At 45.6% G+C, this 14,732-nt stretch overlaps 2 protein-coding genes across 2 annotated transcripts in view; one reads left to right on the forward strand and one right to left on the reverse strand.

Moving 5' to 3' along the window:
* Window positions 1-14,069, reverse strand: part of DTL (denticleless E3 ubiquitin protein ligase homolog) — a 33,025-nt gene extending 18,956 nt beyond the window's left edge. Inside the window, exons 1-10 of the mRNA XM_084623040.1 lie at window positions 13,915-14,069; window positions 13,055-13,180; window positions 9,638-9,736; window positions 9,195-9,256; window positions 8,984-9,104; window positions 7,862-7,927; window positions 5,540-5,655; window positions 4,655-4,728; window positions 2,739-2,842; window positions 1,561-1,665 (exon numbers count right to left, since the gene is read on the reverse strand). Coding sequence (XP_084479166.1) covers window positions 1,561-1,665; window positions 2,739-2,842; window positions 4,655-4,728; window positions 5,540-5,655; window positions 7,862-7,927; window positions 8,984-9,104; window positions 9,195-9,256; window positions 9,638-9,736; window positions 13,055-13,180; window positions 13,915-13,960 — 919 coding nt within the window. The 5' untranslated portion in view covers window positions 13,961-14,069. The remainder of the gene's footprint in view (window positions 1-1,560; window positions 1,666-2,738; window positions 2,843-4,654; window positions 4,729-5,539; window positions 5,656-7,861; window positions 7,928-8,983; window positions 9,105-9,194; window positions 9,257-9,637; window positions 9,737-13,054; window positions 13,181-13,914) is intronic.
* A 154-nt stretch (window positions 14,070-14,223) lies between these two features.
* INTS7 (integrator complex subunit 7) overlaps window positions 14,224-14,732 on the forward strand; it is a 35,644-nt gene continuing 35,135 nt past the window's right edge. The window contains exon 1 of the mRNA XM_084623039.1: window positions 14,224-14,596. Within this exon, the coding sequence (XP_084479165.1) occupies window positions 14,506-14,596 (91 nt within the window). The 5' untranslated portion in view covers window positions 14,224-14,505. The remainder of the gene's footprint in view (window positions 14,597-14,732) is intronic.

Raw genomic sequence — 14,732 nt, forward strand, 5'->3', positions numbered from 1 at the left:
CAAAGCCAGGTCCTAGGCTGAAAGTCATGTCTGCAATTGACGGGTGATCAATCACATGGAACCCAGAAGCAGGGTGACACAGCAAGACCTATTGACTCTGGATTCAAACTAAAGCCTACAAAGAGGATGGGTGAGATGGAAGACTTAGAGGTTAACATTCTGCTGCCAACATGAAAGGGCATCGGTGCATGTCCAACAGAGACCCAGCTCTTCCTTGTGCCCGGCTTTCCTGGCCAGTTAGCCGCCACAAGCTACGAATCCAAGCCACGAACTCAAGCTACATTCAGGACTGGGAACTATACAGCAGCTGCAGAACCTGTGTGTGTGTGTGTATGAACGAACGTGTGAATGAATGTGAAACTTAATGAAATGTTATAGCTATAACTGACTGCCTATGATTCTTTTTGTATTCACAATAAATGTGACATTTTGTCTTATCCCCTTTAATAAGACCCTGCTGGTTTTTATTTTATTGGTATAACATTTCTTGTCCTCATACATTAAGTCTTAATGAAACTTTAGAGTTCAGAGATGGCACTAGAGCGTGGGACATTTCAACCCTGAGTTCACTGGTTAAAGTGTGCTTTACAGGGGTAATGACCAAAAGCTAAACATTCCTAATCTGGTAGCTGTGGTCTCTGAGGCCTTGTCTACGCTACCGCTGTAAATTGACCTAAGTTACACTACTCCAGCTACATGAATAATGTAACTGGAGCCGAGGTAGCTTCAGTCAACTTATTCTGGTGTCTACACTACGCTGCATTGACGGGAGACACTCTCGCGTCCCATCGACTTACCTTACTCTTCTCATTCTGGTGGAGTACCAGAGTCGACCAGAGAGCACTCTACCGTCAATTTAGCAGGACTTCACCAGACCTGCTAAATCAACCCCCACTGCATCGATTACAGCAGCGTTGATCTCCAGTAAGTGTAGACATGGCCTGAGTGAGCTAGTGGCCCTAGTTCAGTTCCTAATTTTTATCCCAACTCCATCACAACGGATCTGAGCACATCACAAGAACAGATATTGTAACAGATGCTCTTTGTGGGCAGTCTCAGAAGATACAAAGGAATAAGTAGGCTTCTCGTTCCTTCAGGCAGTCCCTCCAAAACAGGGCACAAGTGATGGGGAAAGCTTGCATTGCTACTATCCACATTGTGCCTGGTAGATAGACAAATGGCACTTCAGTCTTCAAGGGTTAAAAGACAGAATAAACTTTGCACATCCTTGCACTCTCTACCAAAACTGCTAACAAAGGGTTCCAGTTAGTGCCAGTTGTAATGGTGGTTTGTGTGGTGTGGATATCCAGGCTGAGACCAAACTAATTTCATACAGGCCACCAAATCATCATCCGTTTGCATCAACTTTACTTTCATTACTGACCTGGACCCAACTTGAACTAGATTTGCAAGAAGAGGTCTGTACTCCTTTAACAATGCCCTGAGCCATCCTGACCCCAGATTTTAGGAGGTGCCTAACTTGTGGCTGAAGCTTAGAAGCTGCATTTTACAGTGTCAGTCTATCCATTTGGCAGCTGTTTCCATGGGTATCATTCTTACCTGGAGTGGTCTTTAAACTTGTCATACTGAACATGTAAATATTGTCATCTGTGCAGTTAGCAAACAGACTGGTACCAGTGGAGTCCAAAACCAGACTAGAATATCCTGGAGACAGAAAAAGAAGGTCTGCATAACCAGTAATTCCAAGAAAACAAACAGAAGGCTTCTGGGCACAATTCTGGGCATCTCTATTACATGTGACGTTACTGGGATGTTCTCACCCCTGAACTCTCCCAAGACTTTAAGGAGAAGTTTAGAAACCATCCATCTCACTTATATAAACTGGACTTTCAAAAGCAGCAATCTCACTGGCATTTGTAAAATTGGATTTACATGGGTAACAAGAACATCCAGATATATAAACAGTAAAAGATTAAATAAATAACCACCAAGAGTTTTGGAAGGAACATAAAACTTCATGCTGCAGGGCATAAGCCAACCTCTAACTGATTAGTTAGGGTTCCAGGGAAGGGAAAGCGTTCCCTGTGTGCACACCTGCTGCAGGATTTCTTTCATCTTTTCTGGAAGCAGCTGGTACTGGACCCATACTGTCAGAGACAAGATACTGAACTAGATGGAGCACTGGTCCGATCCAGTATGCTATTCTTGTGGAGTTAGGATACAAGCATTTTAATCAGCGTAAGTGCAGAGCAACAGAAACAAAATAAAGATTGTTTATAATAAGCTGGGCCTTAAAGTGCAGTTCTAGTGAAGAAAGCTACCATGTAAAAATAGCAACTTCTTACTCAGTAGATCTGCTCCCTATGTGTATTCAGAATTAGAGCTGCTTACTTTTCTGACCAATAGAAGTTTTACTGTGTTTACAGAGCTCACACAGCAAAGAAAGAAGGAGCTGAATTTGGTTTTAGCTCATTCATCATCACCAAGTTAGCTAAGTTCAGATTGCAGGGCCATGTTCTCCACCCAGTTGCTTTTGTGCAACCCCATTGGAAAGGCCCACAGGAGTTATTATTACTGGTTTGGTGATACAAAAGCAGGAGAAAAAGCTTGACTTTCCGGTGCTGGCTGTTTAAAAAAAAAAAAAGCCCTACTAAAACAGGCCAGTCAGATCTGGAAATCACTGACACAAGACATGAGCCCCCTCCAAGTCATCTTCTTTCACATCATTTTTCAGATCAACCTGCAACTTTGAGGAGTAACATCATTCAGTTGCTTACCCAGTTTGCGAGTGCTGATCCCAGGGTAGCAGAATGACTTGAACGGCACCGGATCCTGCCGATACATGGTGTAGTTCTTGCGCAGGTCCCATACTTTGATTACACTGAAATTCAAGATACAAGCATCTTCAGCTTCTACACCTGCTACACAGAGCTGATAAAAGCATTCTACAGCAATCAGAGGATGGCTCCCCACCGCTTGTACCCAGTGAATCTAGAAATGCAGCATGACTGAAGCAAACCAGAGCAAAAGCCTGCTGAGAGAATGACAACGGAGATTGCTGGGCTAGGCAGTGGAGTCACTGACTGCCTTTCACCTTCCAGAATGTTCTATTTTTGCAACCAACAGAATATATTTAAGACTAAAGCATGGAAGTTTTTCAGTCCAAGAATTAGGTTTCAGAGAGAACTGAGATGTAATTTGACCCAATGAAATAACAAACTAAGTTAATTTACTCAGATGAAAACTAAAATAAAAAGGATGCACTGATATTTTGACAGTCATACTGAAAAAGCTCTTCAAGCTTCTTCCTTGCTCTCCAGGAGCAAGCCTCTGTCATGAAGGCCCTCACCCAGCAATGAGCTCCATGCAGGTGGGCCCCAGCCCTGTTGACTTCAGTAGCACTCGGCTTGTGTTCAGGGATCTGGCCACATGGAGGTGGTTGCAGGATCAGAGCCTGAGAAGGTGATCTCCACATTAACCAGGACAGTTTATTGGCACTCCAAGATATACCAACAGACCTGGCGCCCCAAAAATGCACCCTCTGTAACTCAACAATTTTTTTATCCCGCGCAGCTCATTAGCTGAAGAATAAGATTTCCACTCAGTAGTCTGACAGCTTTCCCTAAACAAAAATGGAGGTGCTAGAACAATTAAAACAGCATCCATCTAGTACTTGGTTATGAAGCTTAAAAGAAAACTCAATCACTTGTCATGAAAGGCAGCGATACCTTGGGTTCACCATCACAACCCGTTTTAGGACACCAGGCTTTTAAGGAGATTAGTCACATAAGGACCATAATTTTAACATACCTTTACAGGAGTGCTCTTTCCAAGCCAAGTTTTTTTTAAAAATTCATGGCTTGCCCTACTAATTAAAACCCCAGTAAGGAGGCGTAAGAAACACATTCAGAAGTCGTAATGCAATCCAGCAGATTCAGCACTGGTCTGGATCGGAAGGCCTCCTAGGGTTTGTCTACACTGCAATTAGACACCTGTGGCTGGCCCACATCAGCTGGCTCAGGCTCACGGGGCTATAAAATTGTTGTGTAAATGTTCAGGCTCAGACAGGAGCCTGCACTTTGGGACCCTCCAGCCTGAGCCATCTACACCACAATTTTACACTCTCACAGCCTGCGCCCAAGTTAGCTGGCATGGGCCAGCCACAGGTGTTTAATTGCAGTGTAGACATACCCTAAGTGATTTTGGGAAAGCCACCAAGCTGCTCTTTGCCTCGGTTTCCCTACCTGTAACATGGGGGAAATGCCTGCCCACCTTTGTGAAGAATTTTAAACTCTACAGATGAAAAATTGCTATTATAGTGCATTGCTTCCTTAAAAGTGATGCTATCAAGTTGCATTTAGATGTAAAATTAACATGGTTAGAGACCTTTCTAATTGGCAAGTAGAGTGAATTTCCCTAGGCAGTTAAACAAGGCATCTCATCTGCCCATGTGCCAGAATACCAGAGCGTGAGCTTGCCTCCTGTTAGAACCATTCATGGCTCTTATTGTCCACTCTAGATTTTGTTAGATGGACAGTCAGTAACACTTGAGATGTTCACCAGCAATTTACTGCGATTCAAGCAATATGTAAAATCTACTGGGACCCCTACAATTTCTGTTCAGTTTCTGCCTGTGACACTGAGAGGAAAATTCAGATTAGCTCAGAAAAACATCCATTCTCTCTCTCCTTACCCATCGACAGCTCCTGCAGAGATAAGGGTGTGTTCATCTTGAAGCAGCACCACTGTCACACTCTGCTGGAAATCCTAAAAGGAAAAGAAAGCTATTTGTTTTCTGTCACAGTCAGTAGAGATTCTCTGCAAAGTTCAAGGCCAGCATGAATGTTTGGGAAATCAGTTCACTCTTCCTCCCAGACAGATTCATTCTGAGTTCTGCCAAACTGTTAACCAGCCAGAGTCCTGCTTTAGTAGTGGCTCAGTCCTTGGATTCCACCACGGTCACAAAGTTTTTGTTGCCCAGCAAGTTAGTCACCATAGGCAGGAGGCCCAGGAGTGCTAGTTGCAATTTAGGACACCGGGTTCAAGCCCCTCTGCAAATAGAATTCCCACAGAGGTCAATGGGATTGGGCTCAGATTTGAAAACACTCCTCGCAGATTAGACGTAGTAGAGCTCTCGCACCATTGCATTTAGTGGATGAAACAGGCACAGCTCTTACTCCCATGAGTTATAAATATAAAAGCACGACTGTGTCAATAGCTTCCTGAAAAATCTTAGAAGCCTAGGAATGGAGTAATGCTGGGCACTGATCCCTCCAAAGTAAAAACACAAGCACATACCCGGGGAAGAAAGGACATATGATTTGCTCAAGGATAACTGGATCTCATATTTAATTTCCAACACAGGTGAGCCAAATTGATCACAGTGTCTGGTTATAAAACAACAATAGAGATCAGGCTTTGAAGAAGATAAGCTTATCAGCATTTCTATCCCATTCAAACTAGATAGCTCTCCCCAGTCGAGATGCTCTCTTGTTCATTAGTTTGCAAAGCTACCACAACACAAAATGCTATCTTGGGAAGTAGAGTCCTAGATTTCTTTCACCTTCCAAATTCTTACCACTGAAGGGGCAAGTCCTCTGAGATTCTGCTTTTTCTTCTTGGGTTTGGAGAGTATCTGCTTGTCTACTATGTTGTGGGCTCCTCCAATTTGATTCACCTGCCTGTAAAATCCATCTGAAAGACAGTTCCAGGAAGCCTCACTTATTACTGCTAGATTAGCTCCCATTTACAGCCAGAGTTTTAATAAAAATAGACACAGAGTGGAAATACATTCTAGGAATTGACTGAGAGTGACCTTTAGTTCCATTCATATACTCTGCAAACAAGCATTTTCAGTTATTTTAAACACTGAATAGAAGCAGGAAATAAAGAACATGAGCATATATTGCAATAGCTGCCATTCAGTCAGGACTCTTCAATAGGTTAAATTCTTCCTGATTAAGTGAAGTACAAACCATGGTTAGCCCTTTAGGACAGTGAGTTCTACAATTAATTTCACTGAAGTATCAGTTTAATACATTTAAATCCTGTTGATTTAACAACATGCAGTCATGAGGTTTATTAAATACAGTGTGTGTCAAGTTTCTAAAAGTTAGCACTTACATAGCACTTCATTAATGTTAGCTACATTGTGAAGGGAAATACATATGATCATCTAGTCCAGTGCAGGATTTCTCCCACAGTACGTTTGTAGTGCTTTCTCCAGTCTGGTTCCAAGTACAATGAAGCTGATAAATTTCATTGAGGAGACTCAGTTTTTTGTTCATTCATCACTCCTGCACCTATCATCGTGGTGTCTGAGCACCTTACAAAGTCATCTGACTGGTCTACAACTAACCTGAGTTCTGTCACATATGGTGCAGCTTAGTGAGGGTGCCTTGCCCATGTGTCAATGCTGAACAGGTTTAAAACCAATGTTATGGCATCATTTCTTGCATGAGAGTCAGACAACTGTAAAGTAAAATCTCGGGCAGCTAGTTCTTGGATCAGATCTTTCCTCTTTTGATAGTATTCACTGAAATCACAGCAGTTAGGCCATCTATGAGCTCACAGCCCTAACCCTCACACACTCTCCTTTCTGGTTGGTCTTGGACATTTCTCTAATAATTTTTTTTTCCCCTGCCTGATCCGGTGAGTTGAAGTCCCCAACTGATTGGCAAGAGCAAAGGCACAGTGGAAGTGTGGAGAACAGCATGCACCAAGAGCTGTTTCCTCCAGATGGGCCTCTTGAGAGTCTGGACAGCAAAAGCACTGATCAGCAGCTGAGAACAATTTGTAGCAACTCTAACTGTGAACAACAGACCAATTATTAAACCATCAATTTGTAATCACCTAGAGGATAACAGGGTTCATAGAATCATAGAAGGTTAGGGTTGGAAGGAACCTCAGGAGGTCATCTAGTCCAACCCCCTGCTTGAAACAGGACCAATCCCCAATTTTTGCCCCAGAGTTATCAAGAATAACTAGCACAGATTTGTGTAAGAACAAATCAGGCCAAATCAATCTTATTTTCCTCTCTGAGATGGTTTCATGGTTTCTGACATGGATGGGGGGAAGCAAGACAAGCGATTTCATATTAGTAAGGTTTTTGACACAGTCCCACATGACATTCTCATAAGCAAAGTAGGGAAACATGACCTAGATGTAATTACCATAAAGGTGGGTGTACAACTGGTTGAAAGACACTAAGCAGGGAGAGGTTGCAAACACTTTGGAGGACAGGATTAGAATTCAAAATAACCTTGAAAAATTGGAGAATTGGTCTGAAATCATCAAGATGAAATTCAATAAAGAGAAGTACAAAGTACTGCACTTAGGAAAGAAAAAAAAATCAAATACACAACTACAAAATGGGGGGTCAAGTGAAGGCAGGACAAGAAGTAATCTGAAACAAGGCTTAATCTGAAACAAGGGGGCTTTAGGTTAGATAGTAGGAAAAACTTTCTAACAATAAGGGTAGTTACACGATCAAACAGGCTTCCAAGAGAGGTTGTGGAATCCCACTCACTGGAGGTTTTTAAGAATTGCTGGACAAACACCTGTCAGGGATAAGGCTTATTTGGTCCAACCTCATCTTAGGGGTGGGACTTGATGACCTCTCAAGGTCCCTTTCAAGCCCTACATTTCTGTAATTATGGCCCACAAAACATATCAATACAGAGACTTAGGTAAATCTGAGAGTGCCATGAAAGTGGTAATACCCATTAAATACAGAAAAATCAGATCCTTGGCTTTCTCCCACTAAAGCAGCTTTTCCCCCAAATAATTCATATCCTGTTTAAGGGGCTTTGCCTGTATTGCAATAAACTGCATCAACCCCAAAGAATAAGCTCCAATACACACCACCAGCCCCATGACACACTTCTGAAAGCTCACCTACCTTTTTTGTTGCACCTGGTGTCCCAGAGCATGACGTTTCCATCTCTGCCTCCAGTACAGAAGACAGCTGAGGGAAACATATTTATTAGCTTCAAAAAGTTACAAGTGTTCATTTTAGAAGATTAACTGAAGCCAGGGTGGCACCATCTCTGTGACAATGCCCTGCGTCATCTGCCTGTCCTAGCCCTAAACCTGGCAACCACATCTCAAGGCTGCAGGCTCACTGCTAAGGTGGTAGATTTAGAATCTGAGGAAAGGCAGCCTGCTGCTTGGTACTGTTTGGCAAAGGAGATTGGTGGGTTTTTCCTTATTACAACTGACCCACAGGCAACAACTGAAGATAGTAGCATATGAATGTTCAAGGAGAATTGAATGACTCAGGGAACCTCCAACTTTAATAGCTTAAATTTGGCTCAGGTTAGTGATCACAAGAAGTTACCAGCATTAAATCGCTTTCTGGTGTCCCATGCAGGAGTAGCTAATCTTACTATAGTTCAGGGGTGGCCAAACTTACTGATCCTCTGAGCTGCATATGACAATCTTCAGAAGTTCAAGAGCCAAGCTCGCCTGCCGGTTTCAGGGCTTCAGCCCTGCAGGAGGCACCGCCTGAAGCCCCAAGCCCTGGCAGGTGCTCCCTGGAGGGCTGAAACCCCGAGACCCCCCTCCCCTCAGAGCAGAAGCCCCTAGCCCCACCACCTTGCCAAAGGGCAGAAGCCCCTAGCTCCACCCCACCCCCCAGTCTGGTGGACAGAGAAGCAGGGGGAAGCGCGATGGAGGCGCCACGAGCCGCACTTTAACTGTAAAAAAGCCACGTGCTGCTCATGAACTGTGGTTTGGCCACCCTTGCTACAGTTCCTTACGTATAACTACATAGCACAGACACTCTTGTTGACAACTTCAGCCCAGAGACCACTAAAACTGAGTGGTCCTGGAAACTTAACCAGCCTTTCACCCCAGAGAAGGTCTCTACTGGACACAGTTGAGCCACATTGGAAGGGCAGTGTGAGGAAGCCTACTCGGGCACTGCCTGTGCTACAAACAGTGGGCTTTGGCCTCCAGAGATCTCATCAGTACTAAGATTTACTTTAAAAAAAAAAATGGGGAGAGAAACATGAACATTTACCTTTCTCAAATTTAGAGAAAGCAACTGACTTGAGGCTGCACTGATGACCTTTACATATGCCAAGCAGCTCACCAGCCCTCACATCCCAGACTTTGGCTGTCTGGTCTCCTGAAGCTGTAACCTTGAGGGGAAGAAATGAAAAGATTTAGACATTCTTTGCATCGTTCACCAGAGCACTAAAAATAAAGTCAGAGAGCACAAGTCATCTTACAATCCTGTGTTCCCCAGGCACCCAGGCAAGGTCGAAGACCGCATTTGAGTGAGCCAGCCACTCTGAAGGAAAAACAAAGGCTAAGATTAGTTCAGACCATGCAAAAAGTAGGCATCTTGGAAACGCATTGAAGCGTGACATTCACTTGTAGAGAACTATGAACATTTTTTTAATCCAACATTCAAATGACTACATTTTGTGGCTTGTCAACAACAGCTTTTCACGGGTGCTAAAAGCAACATAGGACAATTTGTTTAGAAGAGCAATACTGGGGACATGTTCACACTACTGCTTTAAAAACAGAAGCCATGAAATTACAAAGAAGGAATGCAAGTACTGCCCATATTTAAGTATTAGTCAACACAGCAAAAGCGCTTTTTGCTTCTAACAAATCATGCCCATTTTTTACATCAAGTTCAGATCTTGCTCTGAGTTACATTTACCTCTAAAGATCTGCTTGCCACTGTTTTGGGTTTCAGTATCATAAAGTCTAACAAAGCCTTCTTCATTTGCAACTGCAAGTACATGCTGCAGATCTGAAGCTGAAAGACAAATGGTTGGAAGTTATGTTTTTTGTATATTAAATAGCTACCTCAATGTTTCCTCCCCAAAAGAGAACTGCAAACAAATTACTTAAATAGAATACACAGCAATTGCACAACTTTGGAAAAAGTAATTAGCACTTACATAGCAATTTACATCTTCAAAGCACTATATAAACATTAATGCTCTATAACAGAATATGAATAGCCCACTTTACCAAAGGGAAAACAGAAAGCTTACATGACTTGCCAAATGTTACAGTGAGATGGTGGCAGAGCTACAATTACAACTCAGATATCCCTAATTACTAGTCCCCTGCTGCCTCGGTAGTTTATAAAGAATATCAGAATGGACAAATTAGAGAACTGGTCTGATATCAGTAAGATGAAATTCAATAAAGACAAGTGCAAAGTACTACACTTAGGAAGGAAAAAGTCAAATGCAAAAAAAGTCAACAAAATGAGGAATAACTGGCTAGATGGTAGTACTGCTGCGAAGGATCTGGGGGTTGTAGTGGACCACAAATTGAGTATCAGTAAACAATGTGATGTAGTTGCAAAAAAGGCTAATATTCTGGGGGGTATTAAGAGGAGTGTTGTATGTAAGACATGGGATATAATTGTTCTGCTCTACTTGGTAATGGAGAAGCCTCAGCAGGAGTGCTGTGTCCAGTTCTGGGCGACACACTTTAGGAAAGATGTAGATAAACTGAAAAGAATCCAGAGGACAGCAACAAAAATCATAAAAGATTAAACAAACTTGACCTATGAAGAAAGGTTAAAAAAACTGGGCATGTTTTGTCTTGAGAAAAGAAGACTGAAGGGGGACTTGATAAAAGTCTTCAAATATGTTAAGGAGTGTTATAAAGAGGATGATGACCAATTGTTTTCCATATCCAGTGAAGCTAGGACAAGAAGTAATGGGCTTAATCTGCAGCAAGGGGGATTAGGTTACATCAGCAGTTCTCAAACGAGGGTCTGTAGCCCCTGGGTGGCCTTGAGCCCTTTCTGGGGGGCTGCAGGACCCTGTGGCTGGAACCCAGAACTCCCCTGCCGTGGGGCTGAAGCCAGAAGCCCTGGCGCCCTCCACCGTGGGGCTGGAGCCAGGAGTCATGGGGCTGAAGCCCCAAGCACTGGTTGCTTCCCCTCCCCACAGTGCCAGAGCGGAGCAGTCCCAAGGACAGCTCCACACACCCCCACTTCCTCCTCTCCCTGCCCCTTGGTCAGGTCAGAGGCGGGAAGCCGGAGCCTGGCAGCTGCTGCTCTGGCTGGTGCCATGGAGTGGGCAGCCGCGGCATTCCGTCTCCCGTTGCTGGTGCCTGGGGTTGCAGCTGCTCCTCAGCTCATGCAGCCAGTAAGAGCCACCTAGGCAGGGGGATCTGTGGCTGGCAGAGCCCTTGGCGAGCAGTGACCACAGGGGAGCCCTCCTGGTGCACAGCCCCTAGCTACCCCCTTCCTGCACCCTAAGCTACTCCCCTGACCACACACAGCCCTTAGCTACCCCCATACCTGCACACAGTCCCTAACTACCTCTGTATCCTGAGTAGTTTTCAAACTTTTTGAGCTGAACTCCCACCACACACAACTCAGACAGGCTGGGTGGTCTACTGAGGTGAGTCAGGGGGTGGAGGTGACGCTGCCACCATGTACTCTTCCATGCGGAGCTGGCCCAAGCCGCCGCAGCGCCTGCCCCCACAAATAGAAGTCAAACTATGCCTATGTCCAAGGGCTCACCCCCTGCCACACTGGGCCCTGGAGTTTTTATAGCATGTTGAAGGGGGCCTTAGAAAGGAAAATGGTGAGAACCCCTGGGTTAAATTGTAGGAAAAACTTTCTAATGATAAGGTAGTTAAATTCTCAAATAGGCTTTCAAGGCACGTTTTGGGATCCCAGTCATTGCCCAGAACAGGTTGGGCAAACACTTATTAGGGTGATCTAGGTTTATTTGGTCCTGCATCAGTGCAGGGGGCTGGAGTTGACCTCTAACGGTCCCTTTCTGCCCTACATTTCTAGGATTCTATTGACTTATTTTATCCCATAATTTTACAGATTCTAAATGCAAAGTGAGCCTTTAATTTCCCCTTAACTTTTATGAGTCAAATGTTTTAGAAAGAGTTTCTTCCCTAGATTCACAGTAAGGTCTTGGATTTGATCAGTTAACTCAATGTCACAGTAATTTGGGTTCTTTAATATATTTGTTCCTTGAATAAATCTGTTAGTTGAAATATTACTTTTACGCAAAATGGTTTGATAGTGCAGAGAGAATAACAAATTCCGAAGTGCAGAGGAAACAGATATCCTATCATTATTTGATGCTGTGAGGTTTTTAGCATGACCTCTGGATTTGGAAAGTAGCATATAAGGGGGACTGGATTGCTCAGGGAACTAGTAATGAGCTGCCAAAGTCTCCTCTCAAGGATGATGGTACAAATCCAACCCAAATGTGTAGTGGTCAAGAGCCAGGGCCATCTGATAGCTGCCCAATGGTCCATGGAAAATTAGTTGACTTAGTTCATTTCTCATGGACAGGTATGCTCATCACCAAAGCCAGCACCCAACCATTCTTACTACTGACTGTCACCTTATTCACAGTGTTGAATAAATATAAAAAATGAACTATCCTCTACACCCTTTGGTGGTCCCTCCAGGCCAGGGTTGAGACTGGGGCAGAAGGAGCAGTGTGGAAAAACTTGCACACCTAATGTCAGTGCTATACCAGCAGATAGGGATTTCAGTATCCAGAGCTGTCAAATAAGCCAGCAACTTTCACCTATGCTACACTCACAGAAAGACTTAAAAGGTTTTTTATTTAGTAAGAAGGGATACATATGGGATTTTAGTAGCACATCTTCCTCCTCACCAGTTTCTATTTACTACTACTCACTCTGTTCCAGGTTCTAGTTACTTATGAACCAAGACCAACTGGCCTAATTTTAAACCTGCAAACATCTTAGCTCCACATTAATGAGACATACTTTGCCTTAGACAAGGCTGAAATCAAAAGCTGTTAAAGTGTGTAAATGCATTTAAATTCTTTAACTGAGCACACTTTATTAAAATGCATAGAAATCCCATGATTCTTCCCACAGTCCATTGTGCTGCATAGCTCTAGTATACCAAAGTAAATCATAGTGTTACTCAGTTCACCTTATTGGTTGCTCTAATAGATGTGTCATTAACTGTCATCTACTTTGTCCTTGATATAAAATAAGGAACTCTTTATGAAACTTAATATTCAAAATAAATGGTTACAATATCTGTCCATATGCACAGCTTTGGCTCTAGCATAGTATTTTGATTGCAGAAAAGAACACTTACCTGTAGAAAAGGTGCAACCAAAAGGTGGAACTGGCATTCCCATCTCTCCATAAGAAAGGTGGTCATCTTGCTGACTACACTGATAGCAATCCAAGAGGTGTTGTAGGGGATATTGCAAGGACAGACCTAAAAATAAGAAAAAGATTGATATGAATCAGGATTTTGAGTGGCTGAAATGAAACCCACCCACTTCCTTGGGTCAGAGGTCTTGTCCACATTTTGTGGACTCATCCACGTTGATGGGGTTCTGCACTTGGTCATGGAGCCGAAGTACTCGTCATAATTTGAACACTAAACAGAAGAATCCACGACCTGTGCGGGGCGGCATTTGCTATACCATTCGCTACACCCCCCGCGTTAGAAACGTCTTATCGAGATGCGCCAGAGCTGTAGCTCACGAAAGCTCATGCTCAAATAAATTAGTTAGTCTCTAAGGTGCCACAAGTCCTCCTTTTCTTTTTGCGAATACAGACTAACACGGCTGTTACTCTGAAACCCATCATCACAGGTAGCTGCGAGCCCCTCCCCGGGCTGGACAGAGCCACCCGTGGGGTGATCTCTCCAGAGAGGGGGCGCCCCAGCAGTGGGGCTGTCCAAGCAAGGACAGAGCACCAGGGGCGGCACTGCAAGGGACACACACCCCGTGCATCGGTCCCGCTCGCCGCGGAGAGAACAGGCACCTGCCTTCCCTCCCCGCGGCCCTGGCACCCACCCCCCGGCGTCGGGGCCGAAGCCGGGCAGGCGGTGTCCGGCGGAGCGGGTGGGGAATCCCAGGAGCTGCGGGCTCACGCAGCGGGAGACAGGGATCCGGATCCCGGGGAGCTGAGGGTCGGGCCCGTGGATCGCGGTCCGTTACTCACGCTGCGGCCCGGCCTGGGCCCGGTGGAGGAGCGAGCGGCAGAGCATGACCCGTTACGCAAGCAGCGGCGGGGACACGAACGAACACAGCACCGACCATCCACTCCCGCCACCCGAACTACCCGCCAATTCGCCAAACTCCATTCCCGCTCCCCATTGGACAGAACGACGGGGACGGGGCTAGAGGCCACACCCGCTACCTCCCATTGGGCGGTGGCTCCGGGGCGGGGCCACGAGACCACACCTATTTCCACTCTGCCCATGGTAGATGCTGCCGGCGCTACGGTGAAGGCGGTGGGTAGTGGCACGTCACTGCACAGGGGCACCTATCGGAGCGCGCTGCGCATGTGCGAGAGACCCAGTGGCGGGAGTATGAGGCTCGCTGGGTCCGCACGTGCGGTGTGCAGCTGGTGACAGCGCATGCGTCCCCAAACGCGGTGGCGGGAACGTGACAGTGCGTGCGCACGCTGTAAACCCGTCGGTGGTGTGGCGAAGCGCGCATGCGCAGCCGCAGGAGACGGTTAGGGGCGCTGGTAGCTGCGCACTGAGTTTACGAATCGTGCTGTGAGCTAGTACCGGGAGCGGGGAGCGCTATGGCCTCCGGCGCTAAGTCCTTCCTGGCGGACGCGGGCTACGGCGAGCAAGAGCTGGACGCCAACTCCGCCCTCATGGAGCTGGACAAAGGTAGGGAGAAGCCGCCCACCGCCCTGCTGTGGCAGCGCAGCGCGCATGCGCGGGCACGTAGTGGCCGCCCCGCCTCATCGAGGGGCTGGGCCGCGCGGGGTGTCTCTCCCGGGCCCCGCTCTGGGCCAGCCCAGAG

The sequence above is a fragment of the Lepidochelys olivacea genome (genome assembly GCF_965140295.1).
Source record: "Lepidochelys olivacea isolate rLepOli2 genome assembly, chromosome: 3".
NCBI classification, from domain to species: Eukaryota; Metazoa; Chordata; order Testudines; family Cheloniidae; genus Lepidochelys; species Lepidochelys olivacea.